General features: G+C 44.1%; 1 protein-coding gene across 1 annotated transcript in view; it reads left to right on the forward strand.

The window, feature by feature from the left end:
• Positions 1-14,470, forward strand: part of gna13b (guanine nucleotide binding protein (G protein), alpha 13b) — a 39,756-nt gene that overhangs the window by 11,020 nt on the left and 14,266 nt on the right. The window contains exons 2-4 of the mRNA XM_080487653.1: positions 7,761-7,990; positions 8,856-8,906; positions 13,050-13,250. Coding sequence (XP_080343779.1) covers positions 7,761-7,990; positions 8,856-8,906; positions 13,050-13,250 — 482 coding nt within the window. The remainder of the gene's footprint in view (positions 1-7,760; positions 7,991-8,855; positions 8,907-13,049; positions 13,251-14,470) is intronic.

Raw genomic sequence — 14,470 nt, forward strand, 5'->3', positions numbered from 1 at the left:
CGTAATCTCTAGTTTCTTTAGTTTTCAGTACAGATGGCAGTTTGAAAACAAATAAAAAATCAAGATAATAATCGATCGGACGATATGAAAAAATAAATCGGGATCATTTTTTTTCTCGCCATATCGCCCAGCCCGAGTGCTCCCCTGTTTACTGGTCATCTGTGCAGGTTTTCTGTTCGCCCACTAAGTGGAGCTGGGGCAAGGTGGAGGTTATAAAGCCTCCAGGTAACTGATGCCAGGTGTGCAGGACGTGGTGAGCAGTCACTTTCTAGATTGTGTCAGGGTGAGTGGCAGTCTGAGGAAAAGTTTATTTTGTTTATAGGAACTCAGTAGTGGGCTGAGTAATTGATAAGAGGCATCACTGTTGGACTGTGGATATCAATAAATGGTTGTCATACCTGAAGACAAAACTCCTCCTTGGACCCTGATAATTGTTGCCTCTGAACACGTTGAAACAGTTACCTGTCCTCACCGGAGCGGCACCTTAAATAGGTTAAAGTGCCGGTTACACACCGGTTACCTAGCACTGAGGAAGGGGTCTCATAAGGAGGAGCTACAACACAGCCGTCTGCTGATTGGTAGTGACGTTCGTCACTCTTAACTTGCCCGCAATATTTAAATATTTCATCGGCAGTAAACCCTCCTGTTGTTGTTTCTATACGTCGCTTTGTGTACACCGGTTGTTTTGTTAACTGGGTTGATTGAAATGTCAGTGCGTGACACATCTTTAGCGGCGGTTTCATCGCGCAGTACGTGCAGCTCCTCCTCACAGACCGGTTGCTCGGTGCGAGGTACCTCAACGGAGGGGTAGCGGAAAATCGTAGCTGGTGGTTGCGTTTATTTCCGGACTATCCACAATGTTTTCATTGGGACCATGCAAAAACCTGCCTGGCCCGGCCCGGCCCGGCCCGGCACAAAAAGTGTGGTGGGACCACGGCTCAAAGTCAAAAGGTGTGGACAGTTTCATGAGCAGAGATCAGGTTTGATTTTTTTTTTTTTAACACCATCAGATGAAGTTCAAGTCTTAAGTGTTTTTCCAATCATTCATTTACATTTGAGTAAATGAAGAGAAACAATACTGATTATACAAAGTAGAAGACATCAATTTTTTATGTATATGTGAACTCTAAAGTTCTATCAAGCAGACCCTCATGTGACTCGCCACACTTGGAAAAGGTCTCGGATTTAGAGAGATGGGTATGGGGGTATTGTAGCAAAACTATTTGTCTATGCGTATGGAGGGTTGTCTGTCTGTCTGTACCTCAGTTTGTCTGTACTTCAATCTGTCTGTCTGTACCTCAGACTGAAGTACAGACAGACTGAGGTACAGACAGACTGTCTGTACTCCAGTCTGTCTGTCTGAAGTCAGAGTTGTCAATGTGTAAAACAATTTGTCAACGTGAAGCAGAATCTGAAAAGTCTACGCATTCGAATACAAGAGCTGAAAATACAGACAAGTCACCAGTTACGAGTCGCTCAGTTTCACAAGTGGCTGTTTTTTTTACACGTGACTCTTGCACTTTTTGCTTGTGCATCACGTAAGTGCGCCTGCAACATGTTAACGAGCTGTGGGGCTCATACAGTAGTGATGTTGCATTAAAATGACGTCATTTTGTTTGGCAGGACTCCGGAGTGCTGACCTTTCTTCTTGTTCTTATGGAGTATTACACAACTTTTATTTAAGTTAAGACGTGTAGCAACACGCTGCCCAACCCACCCCAATGTTGGCTCCGCCCACGTTGGGTCACATTGCGCTCATCAACGCTGCAGTGAGGCTTCTGGGTCATATGATATCGCTTGGTGTTTGGTCCCCTCCTGTTCATCCTCTACATCAGGGGTCGGGAACCTTTTTGACTCAGAGAGCCATGAAAGCAAAATATTTGGAAATTTATTTTAGTGAGAGCCATATAATATATTTTAAGACTGAATTCAACTAAATGTGAGTATAAGAAGCCTTTGAATTTATTCTTTTAAATATTATTGTCATCATACTCACCATTAATGCGACTTCTGGTGCTGCATGGATTTGCTGAAGGCTTTGTATTCTGGTTGGTCCTTGGTGAGGTTAAGCTTCATGCAGGCGTTGAGGCTTTCATCCGTTAAACGTGATGGTAGGTTGGACTTGATGTTTTTAAGATGTGAAAATGACTGCTCACATGAATACGTAGATCCAAACATGGTCAATACAGCAATACTCACACGCTTCAGTGTGTCGTATGTGACAGGAAGCGCGTTCCAAGTTTTGATAATCAGCTGGTCTTCGGGTTGAAGTTTTTTCATTTCTGTCCACATGTGCTTGCTGGCCAACTCTGCTTTCTGTCGTGCGATTCTTTCCAAATCTTCATTCAGTGACTTGAACTTATTCACCCACATGTCTGAGGCCTTCAGGTCAGCCACTTCTGCTTCAAAATCTCTGAGGGAGGCATCAGGAATGTAACTCAGGTCGGCTGTGTTCAGTGAACACTCGGTTGGATGGGTGATGAACTTAAAAAGACCAGTGTGCTCACGAAATTCTCCAAAGCGTGCTTTGAACGACTGCAGGAGACCGGATGTGAAGCCAGCTAGCTGGCGGAGATCAGAGTGTTGAGTGGGCTCTCTTGCTGTGCATGCGTCTTTAAATGGTCTCAGTTTTTCAAAATGTAGTAAACGACCTGTTTCCAGATCCTTGATGAAGATCTCCAGCTTGTTTTAGAAAGCAAACACAGGGGAGAACAGGGGAGAACACTGTATTTCCAATGCCTTGCATTTTCACGTTGAGCTGGTTTAGATGTTCAGTCATATCCACCAGATAGTAAAACTTGAGGAGCCGCTCAGTTTGGGCGAGCTCAGGATGCTCCAGGCCTTTCATTTCAAGGAAAGTCCGGATTTCGTTCAGGCAAGCCGCTGAGCACCTTCCCTCTTGACAACCAACACACATTGCTGTGCCAAAGCAGAGGATGATAGTTATTTCCAACTTCATCCAGCAGCGTTTTAAACTGGTGATCATTTAAGGCTCGAGCAACAATAAAGTTGATCACACGAATGACAAGCGACATCACTTCGCCAAGCTGCCCGTCACACATCTGAGCTCAAAGTGCCTCCTGGTGTAGAATGCAATGGAAACTTAGGATGGGGCTGTTTTCATGTTCACGGAGAAGCACCACAAATCCTTTGTTTTTCCCTCCATACACGGAGCACCATCAGTACACACGGAGCACCATACACGGAGCACCATCAGTACACACGGAGCACCATCAGTACACACGGAGCACCATACACGGAGCACCATACACGGAGCACCATCAGTACACACGGAGCACCATACACGGAGCACCATCAGTACACACGGAGCACCATACACGGAGCACCATCAGTACACACGGAGCACCATACACGGAGCACCATACACGGAGCACCATCAGTACACACGGAGCACCATACACGGAGCACCATCAGTACACACGGAGCACCATACACGGAGCACCATACACGGAGCACCATCAGTACACACGGAGCACCATACACGGAGCACCATACACGGAGCACCATCAGTACACACGGAGCACCATACACGGAGCACCATACACGGAGCACCATACACGGAGCACCATCAGTACACACGGAGCACCATACACGGAGCACCATCAGTACACACGGAGATAAGTTTATCCATAGGCAGATTTTTTTCATGAACGAACTTCATGAAAGACTTGAATAAATCTTCACCTCTTCTGGACCTTTTATTGGCAAAACAGCCAGACTTTCTTCACGCAGTGCGTCACCAGCAGCAGATCCTGTAATCACACTGAACTGCCACAGATGACTTACGTCTGCTGACTCCTCCAACGCCAGGGAAAAGAACGGCGCTGAATTTATGTCCTTCACTTGCGTTTCCTCCACTTGGTTTGCCATCATGGTGGTACCACCATGGTGGTACCACCATGGTGGTACCATCATGATGGTACCATCATGGTGGTACCACCATGATGGTACCACCATGAACAGTTCTTGCCGACAGAGGCATGTCTTGTATCCGTTTGATTATCTTGTCTTTGTTCGGAAGATCATCAAAAAGTTCATTGGCTCCATCCAGCATGAACGTTTTAGCGTACTCGCCATCTGTGAATGGTTTTCCATTCTTCACTGTTGCTAACGATCCAGCGAAACTAGCGGGGTTATAGTCCCCTTGCCGGGTCCATACGCGGAGTTGCTGCTGGCTCGTTTGCTCGCTGCTCAGTAGCTCTTGGCACGCCGTCTTCCCGCTGTCCCCCGCAGGGTATTTTGATGCAAAGGTAGCATGACGCGTGTCGAAGTGCCGCTTTACATTCGACCGCTTCATCGATGCAATTTTGTCATTGCAAATTCGGCCCAGCGCAGCACCTGCTCTCTCCACAAAGGAGAGTTCTTCAGTCCATTGGTCCTGAAATGTACGATACTCCTCATCTTGTTTTCTTTTCGCCGTCTCCTTTGTCGAAGGGTTAGCTTTGAGCTAATAACCTAGTGGACTCGTTCAAAATGGTGCGTTTACCTGTTTACCCAGCAACGGCCAACGTAAGCAATTATCATCCAATTAAAATAAAGGACAATTGCTCCTGCAGCCAACTGCATCCCTGAACAGGACCTGAGCAGTGGAACATCGATAGATGGATTAAAACGAGTGATATTTTATGTTTTCTCTGAAAAGCCGAAATCTGCGAGCGAGCCAGATGCAATCATCAAAAGAGCCACACCTGGCTCGCGAGCCATAGGTTCCCGACCCCTGCTCTACATCCTGCCTCTTAGCAATATCAAATGGAAACATGGTCTCCATTCCAGTGCGACGCCGACAACATAAATTTCAACCAAATCCCAACTGCCTGCTTCACCGAGACCAACTGTGAAATAAAAACATGGGTGCAACATATCTTTCTACAAAAAAGCTAAAACAAATCAGACATAACAATAATAATCGGCCCCAAATCCCTCACAAAAAACATCAACAACTCCACCCTGATCATTGACAACTCCACTCTGTCCCCATCACCTCACATCCATAATCTGAGAATTCTTCTTGACAGCAACCTCACCTCAAAAGCGTTGCCTCACTCTCCTCGTTTACCGTTCAAACCCTCATCCACACATTCATCACATCCCGAATCGACGACCACGACACCATCCTTTACAGCTCATCTAAAGTCCTCAATAGGCCTGTCACGATAACACATTTTGCCGGACGATAAATTGTCCCAGAAATTATTGCGATAAACGATAATATTGGCGTTTTGATACCATTTTTCCACTAATATATTAATAATGGTATAATAATGCAAGTATACCCTTTTAAAGATAAATAAACTTTTATTTCTTAAGAATATTTAAAATTGTAATTATTAGGGATGTCCCGATCAGATCGGTAGATATCGGATCGGGGCCGATATTGGTGATTTGTGAGTGATCGGGAATCGGCAAATCCAGCCGATCAAAAAAACGAGCTGCAGAAGCTAGAAGCAGGCGGAGCGGGGCCATAGACCTATAAAACTAGAGTTATATATAGTGGTTTTTGTGTTTCTGTGCAGAAGTCTACTTCTACATTTCTATGTGGTCTGTCTTCTTCTGTTTTTTTGTTGTTTGGTGAGTCACAGCGCCCCTAAAGGCCTGGCATGTGTACTACATGCCCTGAAGCCTCGTGTAGAGTCGTGTTCATAGTGAGGTGTGGACGGTTTGTTGGGAGAAGGACAGGGAGGACAAAGATCATATTCTGAATAAGTTTTTGAGAGTACTATGTTCAGAGTACTTTTGTCAAACAGGTTGAAGTGTTTATAATTCACATTGAAATGTAAATGTTTAGTGACATTCAGGTCAATCCTCTCATACTGCTTTAAGGTAAACTGGAATTTAATACACAAAGAAGTTAGATTGGAGCCTCAGAGTATTTATGTTTAAGATTTATTTATTTATTTGTATTATTATATTTGCACTTTTTTAGGACTTTCACCCCAACCAGCCAAAGACACTTTGAAGTGGAACTGGGTTCTTCTGATTGGTTTTACTGAATACTGTTTATGTTGTAGTTTTTTATACTTTATATGTTAGTCAAACTGATTCACTGGGTTTCATTTAAAAAATATATTTATTCGCCACAAAATGCAGGTGAAGTAGTTTAAGTTAAGATAAATAAGAGAAACAAGACTGCAGAGTGTAACTGGGTTTTTGTTCTTCTGACTGAATAAAGTTTAAATAAGTTCTTAAGTCATTCTGAGAAGTATTTTGATTCAATAAGTGAGTTTTACAATAAGTTCTAGGTAAACAAAGCTTCTGCCAATAGTACTTTTAACTCCAGACGTCTTAGTTGCTCCAAAAATACACTATTGAGTATCTTTGCAATAGTAATGTGAGTATCGGATCGGGAAAGTATCGGTATCGGGGGCAAAAAGTATGATCGGGACGTCACTAGTAATTGTATTATGAAAAAAGAGATTGTAAATATCCAAAATAAATAATCAAAACCACCTCATCTGTCCCTCTCCTCCTCTCGGGGTCTCATGCTGCTCTCAATCGTGCAATTAATTGATTTATTGATTATCATGACAGGCCTAGTCCTCAATAAACTGAAGTACATCCAGAACTTTGCTGCCCACCTTCTTATATTTACTTCAATATTTCAATATTGCATCAACAACAGGCCAGAGGTCAGAAGAACAAAAAGAAAAGAAAAACATTACTGAAAACAAAAAGGTGATTAAAATAGAGTCTAAAAAGAGAAAGCACACTGTTATTTAGGAATACTAATCCCACAACACAAAAACATGTCTGGCCATTGTTCAGTCCTATGCATACAGTGACAGGTTATGTACATGTTACTCTTCTTTTTAGAGTTTTGATAAATGCTTTAGAAAGTATGTTCCCATTTATTACTTTGTGGGTTTTTTCTGATATTCCCTGAATTTATTCATTCCCTGTAGGAGGGTCTGTGTTGGAATCAAACTCATTTACACGTGAGGACAGGATGGATTGTGATCCTGGAGCAGTTTGTTTAACTTAAAATTCATTTGACTTTCACTTAAACAGTTTATTTGTTCCGGTCACTGTCATCTGGTCTGAGCTCAATCCCTCACTTTCATCACTGCTTGGCAGATATTCTTCATGACAGTTATGCATCAAGGTGTGGCAGGTTTAGCTTCCTAATAGAGAAGACTTGACACAAAAATAACTCCTATTATTTGGGTGCAAAAAAGCAAATTAATTACTGTTACTGGCCAAATGATGTGAAAACAGGTTTATGTTCTAAAATCAGGCGAGCAGAAACACTAACTTCCATCGCTCGAAAAAACTCAAATAATTTTTAATACAGTGACATTTTAATCCAAGGTTGTGTCATTAGAGCTGATTTTACTTTTTAGTGAAGAAAATATCAAGAAGCTTTAACGTTAATCTGCTTTTGGTTGTGATTTTCAGTCTGCACGTCAGTGATTTAGGTTTCCCAGCAGCTCTACACGTGTGGGGCAGAACAGAACAGTGTTAGTGTGATGTGGCTCTTGTGTTTTGTGCCTTTGAGGAGAAGCTTTCAGCATCACTGGTTGAAAGCAGGAAGGTTTAACCTGGACATTGACCTGACCTGACATGGATCACTCGCGTTCTAACTAACGACACATAACTAACAAACTATGTCAACTGATTGGTGAGCATATTTATTTCTTTATAAAAGAGAAAAGTTCACCTGAGTGATCAAACTGTTGAAAGGTGTCCCTTTGACCATTGTGTGGACTCCAACACAACACTGATGTCTTTTCTTTCTTCTTCAGGCGTTCGTGTGTTGGTGGACGCTCGAGAGAAGCTGCACATCCCGTGGGGCAACCCGTCCAACCAGCGGCACGGAGACACCATGATGGCGTTTGACACCCGCTCAGCCATGGCTCACGGCCACGGCATGGTGGAGGCCAAAGTATTCCGGCACTACCTGCTGTCCATTCGGGAGCTGTGGGCTGACCAGGGCATCCAGAATGCCTACGACCGACGTCGGGAGTTTCAGCTGGTGAGTTGGCCTCCCAGCACGCTCCTGATGGGTGCAGACAGACTGGTTCAGAGGTCTGCCACCTTCACCGACCAGAGAGACGCTCAATTCCTCTACTGATCTTAAGCAACTTTTCTGGAGCTTCAAAATTTATATAAACCTTCATATTTAAGTGTCCTATGTAAGATGAAATGCAGTTGTGCTCGGTGCTTTCAAACATGACCTGACAGAATGTACTCACACCTTCACAATAAGGTACACCCTCACAAATCGAAACAGCCACCCTCTCTGCTGCTGTGATGCACTGGAGAGCTGTACCTTCTACATATCAGAAAAGACTAAACTGAAATAAAATCATGTTTCCATGCACTGTGAATTCTGTCTCTGCATGTCAACATATTAGTCCACTCGGATGCAGTCCTGCTGCAACCAATTGTTCTGCACAGACGTCCGAGAAATCCAGGAAACGTGATTGATAACAACAAAATTAACAGACAACTGCTGATGCACATGTGATTTATAACAAGAAGATGTGGCGTCCTGCTAAAACTGGACCATAGAATAAAGACCCTGGGGTTTTCCTCCTAGGCCTTCTGTCTGGAGACATACATCTCTCCACATCACACTAGAAGCTGTTTGAAAAACTACTTGTAGTTCCTCGAAAGCGTGTACTGCAATACTTGGTCAAAACGCTCCCACCCAGTGTCACTATCTGGTGAAAGATGACTAAGAAGAAGAAGAATCCAGCATCTGGCCCTGCCGATGATCTCGTGTTTCACTGAGGTGCAGCAGCCTCACAGCTGGACGGTGGTAAAGATGAAGCTGTGACTGTGTGGAGTCTTACATTGGTTTGAGGTTGACTTCACGTCTCTGCTCATTCTCTCAGGGGGAGTCGGTCAAGTATTTCCTGGACAATTTGGAAAGGCTTGGACAGTCGGTAAGTCCCGCCCACCCGCAGGCTGAGTGACGGAGCAGATGGGCGCGATGGCGCAGAGCAGCCAGTCTGCTGAATAAAGAGAAGTGAAACTGCCTCCTGATATTGTTGAGGAACGTTCCTCGAACTGTCACCCAGACGGGCTGGGAAGTCACAACTCTGGTTTTACAAACTAAAAGCCAAAAGTCCCAGAGACAAATGACCAGAACTCTGCTGTGATCACAAAACAACAAAGTGAATGATTTCAATTGTAAAGACGTGACAGTTCCACAGAAGCTGAACTCACCCGCTCACATTAACCCGTCGCTCACTGTTCTGACCAGAAGACAAGTGTTGCCATCAGAACAAGCATGTGTTCGGTTCTGACATCACCTAGATTCAACTGTAAATCCTGGACCCGTCAGCCCAACTTACCCCAGTGCTTCTCAAGGCGGGGGCACCAGAACGCCTCAGCGTTTTCCTATTATTTCCTCAGAAGAAATCCTTCTAAAGATAAATAATGTGAAGCTTAAACTGAATAATATAAATTAGATCAGACATTTTTATGACTGAATTTGTTGGAGGTGAATTAAAATATGAAATATGCTTCAAAATGCAACAGCAGCAGATTATATTTACAGACGGTCCTCATTAACTCACCGGGCCCTTTAAATAGTCTGGGGGGAGCTTTTTACTGCTTATGGACTTCAACTGCAGTTAACAGGTTCTTAGCAACCAGAACAATGTTCAGATGATCTGGAGCCTCATCTATAAAGGTTCCTTAGGCACACAGCAGGTCCTGGACCAGGGTCCTCATCTATAAAGGTTCCTTAGGCACACAGCAGGTCCTGGACCAGGGTCCTCATCTATAAAGGTTCCTTAGGCACACAGCAGGTCCTGGACCAGGGTCCTCATCTATAAAGGTTCCTTAGGCACACAGCAGGTCCTGGACCAGGGTCCTCATCTATAAAGGTTCCTTAGGCACACAGCAGGTCCTGGACCAGGGTCCTCATCTATAAAGGTTCCTTAGGCACACAGCAGGTCCTGAAAGATGCGTACGCCAGTTTTGATGTAAACAAATAAACTTTGATGGAGAATGTTGGTCCCGGTACGTCAACTTAGAACCTTGAGCAGCACATTGTGGAGACGGAGAACCTGGTGGTGCTGATGGTGAGGTGGAGAACTGAACCAGATTGAACCAGATTGAACCAGATATCAGACTTATTGATCCACGTGATCATAAACAACCGAGCTGCAGAGTTCTAGATGTTTCTTTAGTGGAACGTTCCTACTGAATCAGTAGAACCATGTTCATATGTTAAACTTTCATCTTCAAACTATACAGAGGATAGAACTGATTGATTATTAATGATACAGAGCGGTGGATAGAACCGATTGATTATTAATGATACAGAGCGGTGGATAGAACTGATTGATTATTAATAATACAGAGCGGTGGATAGAACCGATTGATTATTAATGATACAGAGCGGAGGATAGAACTGATTGATTATTAATGATACAGAGCGGTGGATAGAACTGATTGATTATTAATGATACAGAGCGGTGGATAGAACTGATTGATTATTAATGATACAGAGCGGTGGATAGAACTGATTGATTATTAATGATACAGAGCGGTGGATAGAACCGATTGATTATTAATGATACAGAGCGGTGGATAGAACTGATTGATTATTAATGATACAGAGCGGTGGATAGAACTGATTGATTATTAATTGTGACAAAGTGACAAAGTAACAATCAGTCTAATTCCAGAGTAAACACATAAATAGTGAGGTGACAGCCACAGTGAGTAAAGCTGCAGTGTGGCTGCTCTACACAGTCATGCGCTCTGGACGCTCTGGAGCTGGAGACAGACGACCTCCTCCACCCTCCTCCTCCACCTCTAGTGACTGAAGATAAAACATAAAGTCATTTTACAGTCCCTGTTCCAATATGTAATTTATACATTTAATAAGCAGATAAAACTGAACTTTATCGTTCTGCTGTGTCTCCAACAAAATGTCTCCTTCCTCTCCGACACTCTGACACACGGTGGCGTCACGACCATGAGGCTGTTTTAGTGTTCAGTGGTGAGCTGGGGTGCTGCTCCCATGATGTCACTCTCCTCTATGAAGTCACTCTCTTCTGACCCCCATGATGTCACTCTCCTCTATGATGTCACTCTCTTCTGACCCCCATGATGTCACTCTCCTCTGACCGCCATGATGTCACTCTCTTCTGACCCCCATGATGTCACTCTCCTCTATGATGTCACTCTCTTCTGACCCCCATGATGTCACTCTCCTCTATGATGTCACTCTCCTCTATGATGTCACTCTCCTCCATGATGTCACTCTCCTCCATGATGTCACTCTCTTCTGACCCCCATGATGTCACTCTCCTCTGACCGCCATGATGTCACTCTCCTCTATGATGTCACTCTCTTCTGACCCCCATGATGTCACTCTCCTCTGACCGCCATGATGTCACTCTCTTCTGACCCCCATGATGTCACTCTCCTCCACCTTCATATCAGACTCCTCTCCTCCACCTCTACAGTCACTGATCTCTCTCAGACTCTCACACTATTTCCTTCAGTGACGATGAGCTGCTGATCGATTTATTTATTTATTTTTTTCAGGAGTGATTCCACTACTGTGACACCAAATAATATCATCTCCTGACCTCCCCCTCCCCCTTTTAAAGCCTCAGCATCATGCACTGACCCAAGTCAACACTTCAGTCTGACCTCACTGTAATGTTTCAGTGGATATAAAAAGCCAATAAAGGCATATTCAGTTTAAGCTTTAGGTACATCATTTTACTGTTTAGTCTCGTATCAATACAGAGGCCACAGAGGTCCTTTTCCCGCACTAACGGACATCTGACAGACGTCTCAGAGATGACCTGTGACACCACATAAATATGATCTGAGGAACCCAGAAAACCACATTTCACTTCCTCACTGCAGGATTTCTTCTTCATGTTTGTATAGCTTGTGCAGTTCACATCCTCAGGGAGAGATTGACAGAAAATTGTACTTCTTTGGGAAAATATCCATCTTGTTTGTGCACACGTCTTTCCAGCTTGGTTGGGAACAAATAGTTTTAAAATGAAATGGCACTGTTTAGGACTTTTCAGTGGCTCGGTGTGACCCCTTATGGACGTTATTTAAAGATCTCAACCTGCTTTTAAACTATATGGTTGAGGTTTTTATAGCTTTATAGTTTTTATATTAAGATATATACTTAGAAATAAAGTGTGTTTTTCGTTGCTAGCGGAGCTATAGATTAATCATCATGCTGAGCTTGTTGACCTTGGAAGTCCTTGTGGTTTTACCAGAATCTTGTTCTGTTTTCATCAGCCACCAAGGACTGGTTTCTCTTTAATCAGGGTGGATAAAGAGGTATAGAAGATAGAGCAGCCACTGGCTGGAAACCATATTTCTTCTCGTGTGGAACAGAACAGTATCCTGTTTAATGTTCTGTGTTCTCAAAAATATGAGAAGGCAAATAATTAAATAACAGTGTTGGGCATTTTTATTCAAGAGGACTTAAAGGGCTTCAGGAAAGTATTCACACTGCTTCCCTTTTCCAGATTTTGGTATGTTACATGATTGTTCCAGAATAGATTCCTTTTCCCTCTACACAAATCCAGAATAACTGTGAAAAGCTTTTTTTAAATGTTTGCAAAAAACTGATATATCATATCTATATAAGTGTTCCCAGCCTTTGTCATGAAGCTACAATTGAGCTTCATCCTGTTTCCACAGATCTTCCCTGAAACAGAAATGAGTTCAATTAAAAGTTAAATAACTAAAAGTGGCTCAATAATGTAAAATTGCTAAAATGACAAACTGCTCGTGATGGCAAACAGGTGTAGGATAATTAAAAAGATGAAAATGTTTACCAGTTCAAAACGGTGATAAAATGTCAACTGTCCTTTGTTATAGTTCTTAAATTTCATAAATTCAACATAAGCAGTTATGAAGGTTGAAAGTTGAATTCCTCTGGGAGAGTACCATGATTAGGGAACCAGTTGTACACCAACGAGAGCTGAGGACTTTCATTGTCACAAAGCCATGAAGAGGATTCATATAAAATCTACATGACCTAATGGGAACAGATGTCCCCTCTATAATGTGACTCCTCCTCCGTGCAGGATTACCTTCCCAGCCAGCAGGATATCCTCCTGGCCAGGAAGCCCACGAAAGGCATCCATGAGTACGACTTCGAGATCAAGAATGTGCCCTTCAAAATGGTGGACGTGGGCGGCCAGCGCTCCGAGAGGCGACGCTGGTTCGAGTGCTTTGACTCGGTTACTTCCATCCTCTTCCTCGTCTCCTCCTCAGAATACGACCAGGTGAGTCACCTGAAGGCCACCGACACGGTTCTCCCAGTGGGAGGAGTGGGGGGAGTGGGAGGAGTGGGAGGAGTGGTGGGAGTGGGAGGAGTGGTGGGAGTGGGAGTAGTAGGGGAAGAGTGGGGGGGGGGGGAGTGGGAGGAGTAGGGGAAGAGTGGGAGGAGTGGGGGGAGTAGGGGAAGAGTGGGGGGAGTGGGAGGAGTGGAGGAAGAGTGGGAGGAGTAGGGGAAGAGTGGGAGGAGTGGGGGGAGTGGGAGTAGGGGAAGAGTGGGAGGAGTGGGGGGAGTGGGAGGAGTAGGGGAAGAGTAGTGGGAGGAGTGGAGGAAGAGTGGGAGGAGTAGGGGAAGAGTGGGGGGAGTGGTGGGAGTGGGAGGAGTAGGGGAAGAGTGGGAGGAGTAGGGGAAGAGTGGGAGGAGTGGAGGAAGAGTGGGGGGAGTGGGAGGAGTAGGGGAAGAGTGGGAGGAGTGGGGGGAGTGGGAGGGTGGAAGAAGCTTTTTCATCCTTCTGTGACAAACTAGCTTGCAAAACAGTTTTACTCAAGTTTTTCCACGTATGCAGATGATGGTGTAGTAAATGGGAGTGAATGTTCACTTTGTTAACTTGTAAAGCGTGAACAGCACACTCTGAATCCTCCATTATCGGTGTTATGACCGCGGTCGTAACACCAATGATGGTTTTTGTTTGTTATTTTTTGTTTGTTTTTCAGTGTAGCTCTGAATCTGAATGGTGAAATGTTGATAACGGCTCAGAACAATGATTTGAATGGAACTGTGAGTTTTGCTTCTACATTAGCTGACAGCACATCACCTGTTTTCTTTTTAGATAATAGTGTTTGGTGAGAAAGTGGCGTCCTGATAACGAGTTCCATGCTGTTGATAGTCGGTTGTGCCAGAAGAAAATCTCCCTCAGGTTCTTTGGCCTCGTTCACACTGCAGGGAAATGCGACTCATTTCAGATGTTTCACTCACGAGTGACCCATCGCCGACCGGCTTTGTGGCCGTGTGAAGGCGCCAATTTATTTATTTTTCACCCCAGACCCAATCCTTGTTTCTATGTAGTACCAATTCAGATATTTTTCTACACACGTCATTGACGTGTGACCGACGTCACGGATATTCACCGGAGGAAGCGACTCCGCCAAAATGTTGGAAGCTGTGCTCTAATTTTTCCTCATTCTCCTTCTTTCCCTCGTCATGTTTGGATTTTGGCGCCTCGTATTT

Source organism: Lipophrys pholis, assembly GCF_963383615.2.
Source record: "Lipophrys pholis genome assembly, chromosome: 19".
Classification (NCBI taxonomy): domain Eukaryota; kingdom Metazoa; phylum Chordata; class Actinopteri; order Blenniiformes; family Blenniidae; genus Lipophrys; species Lipophrys pholis.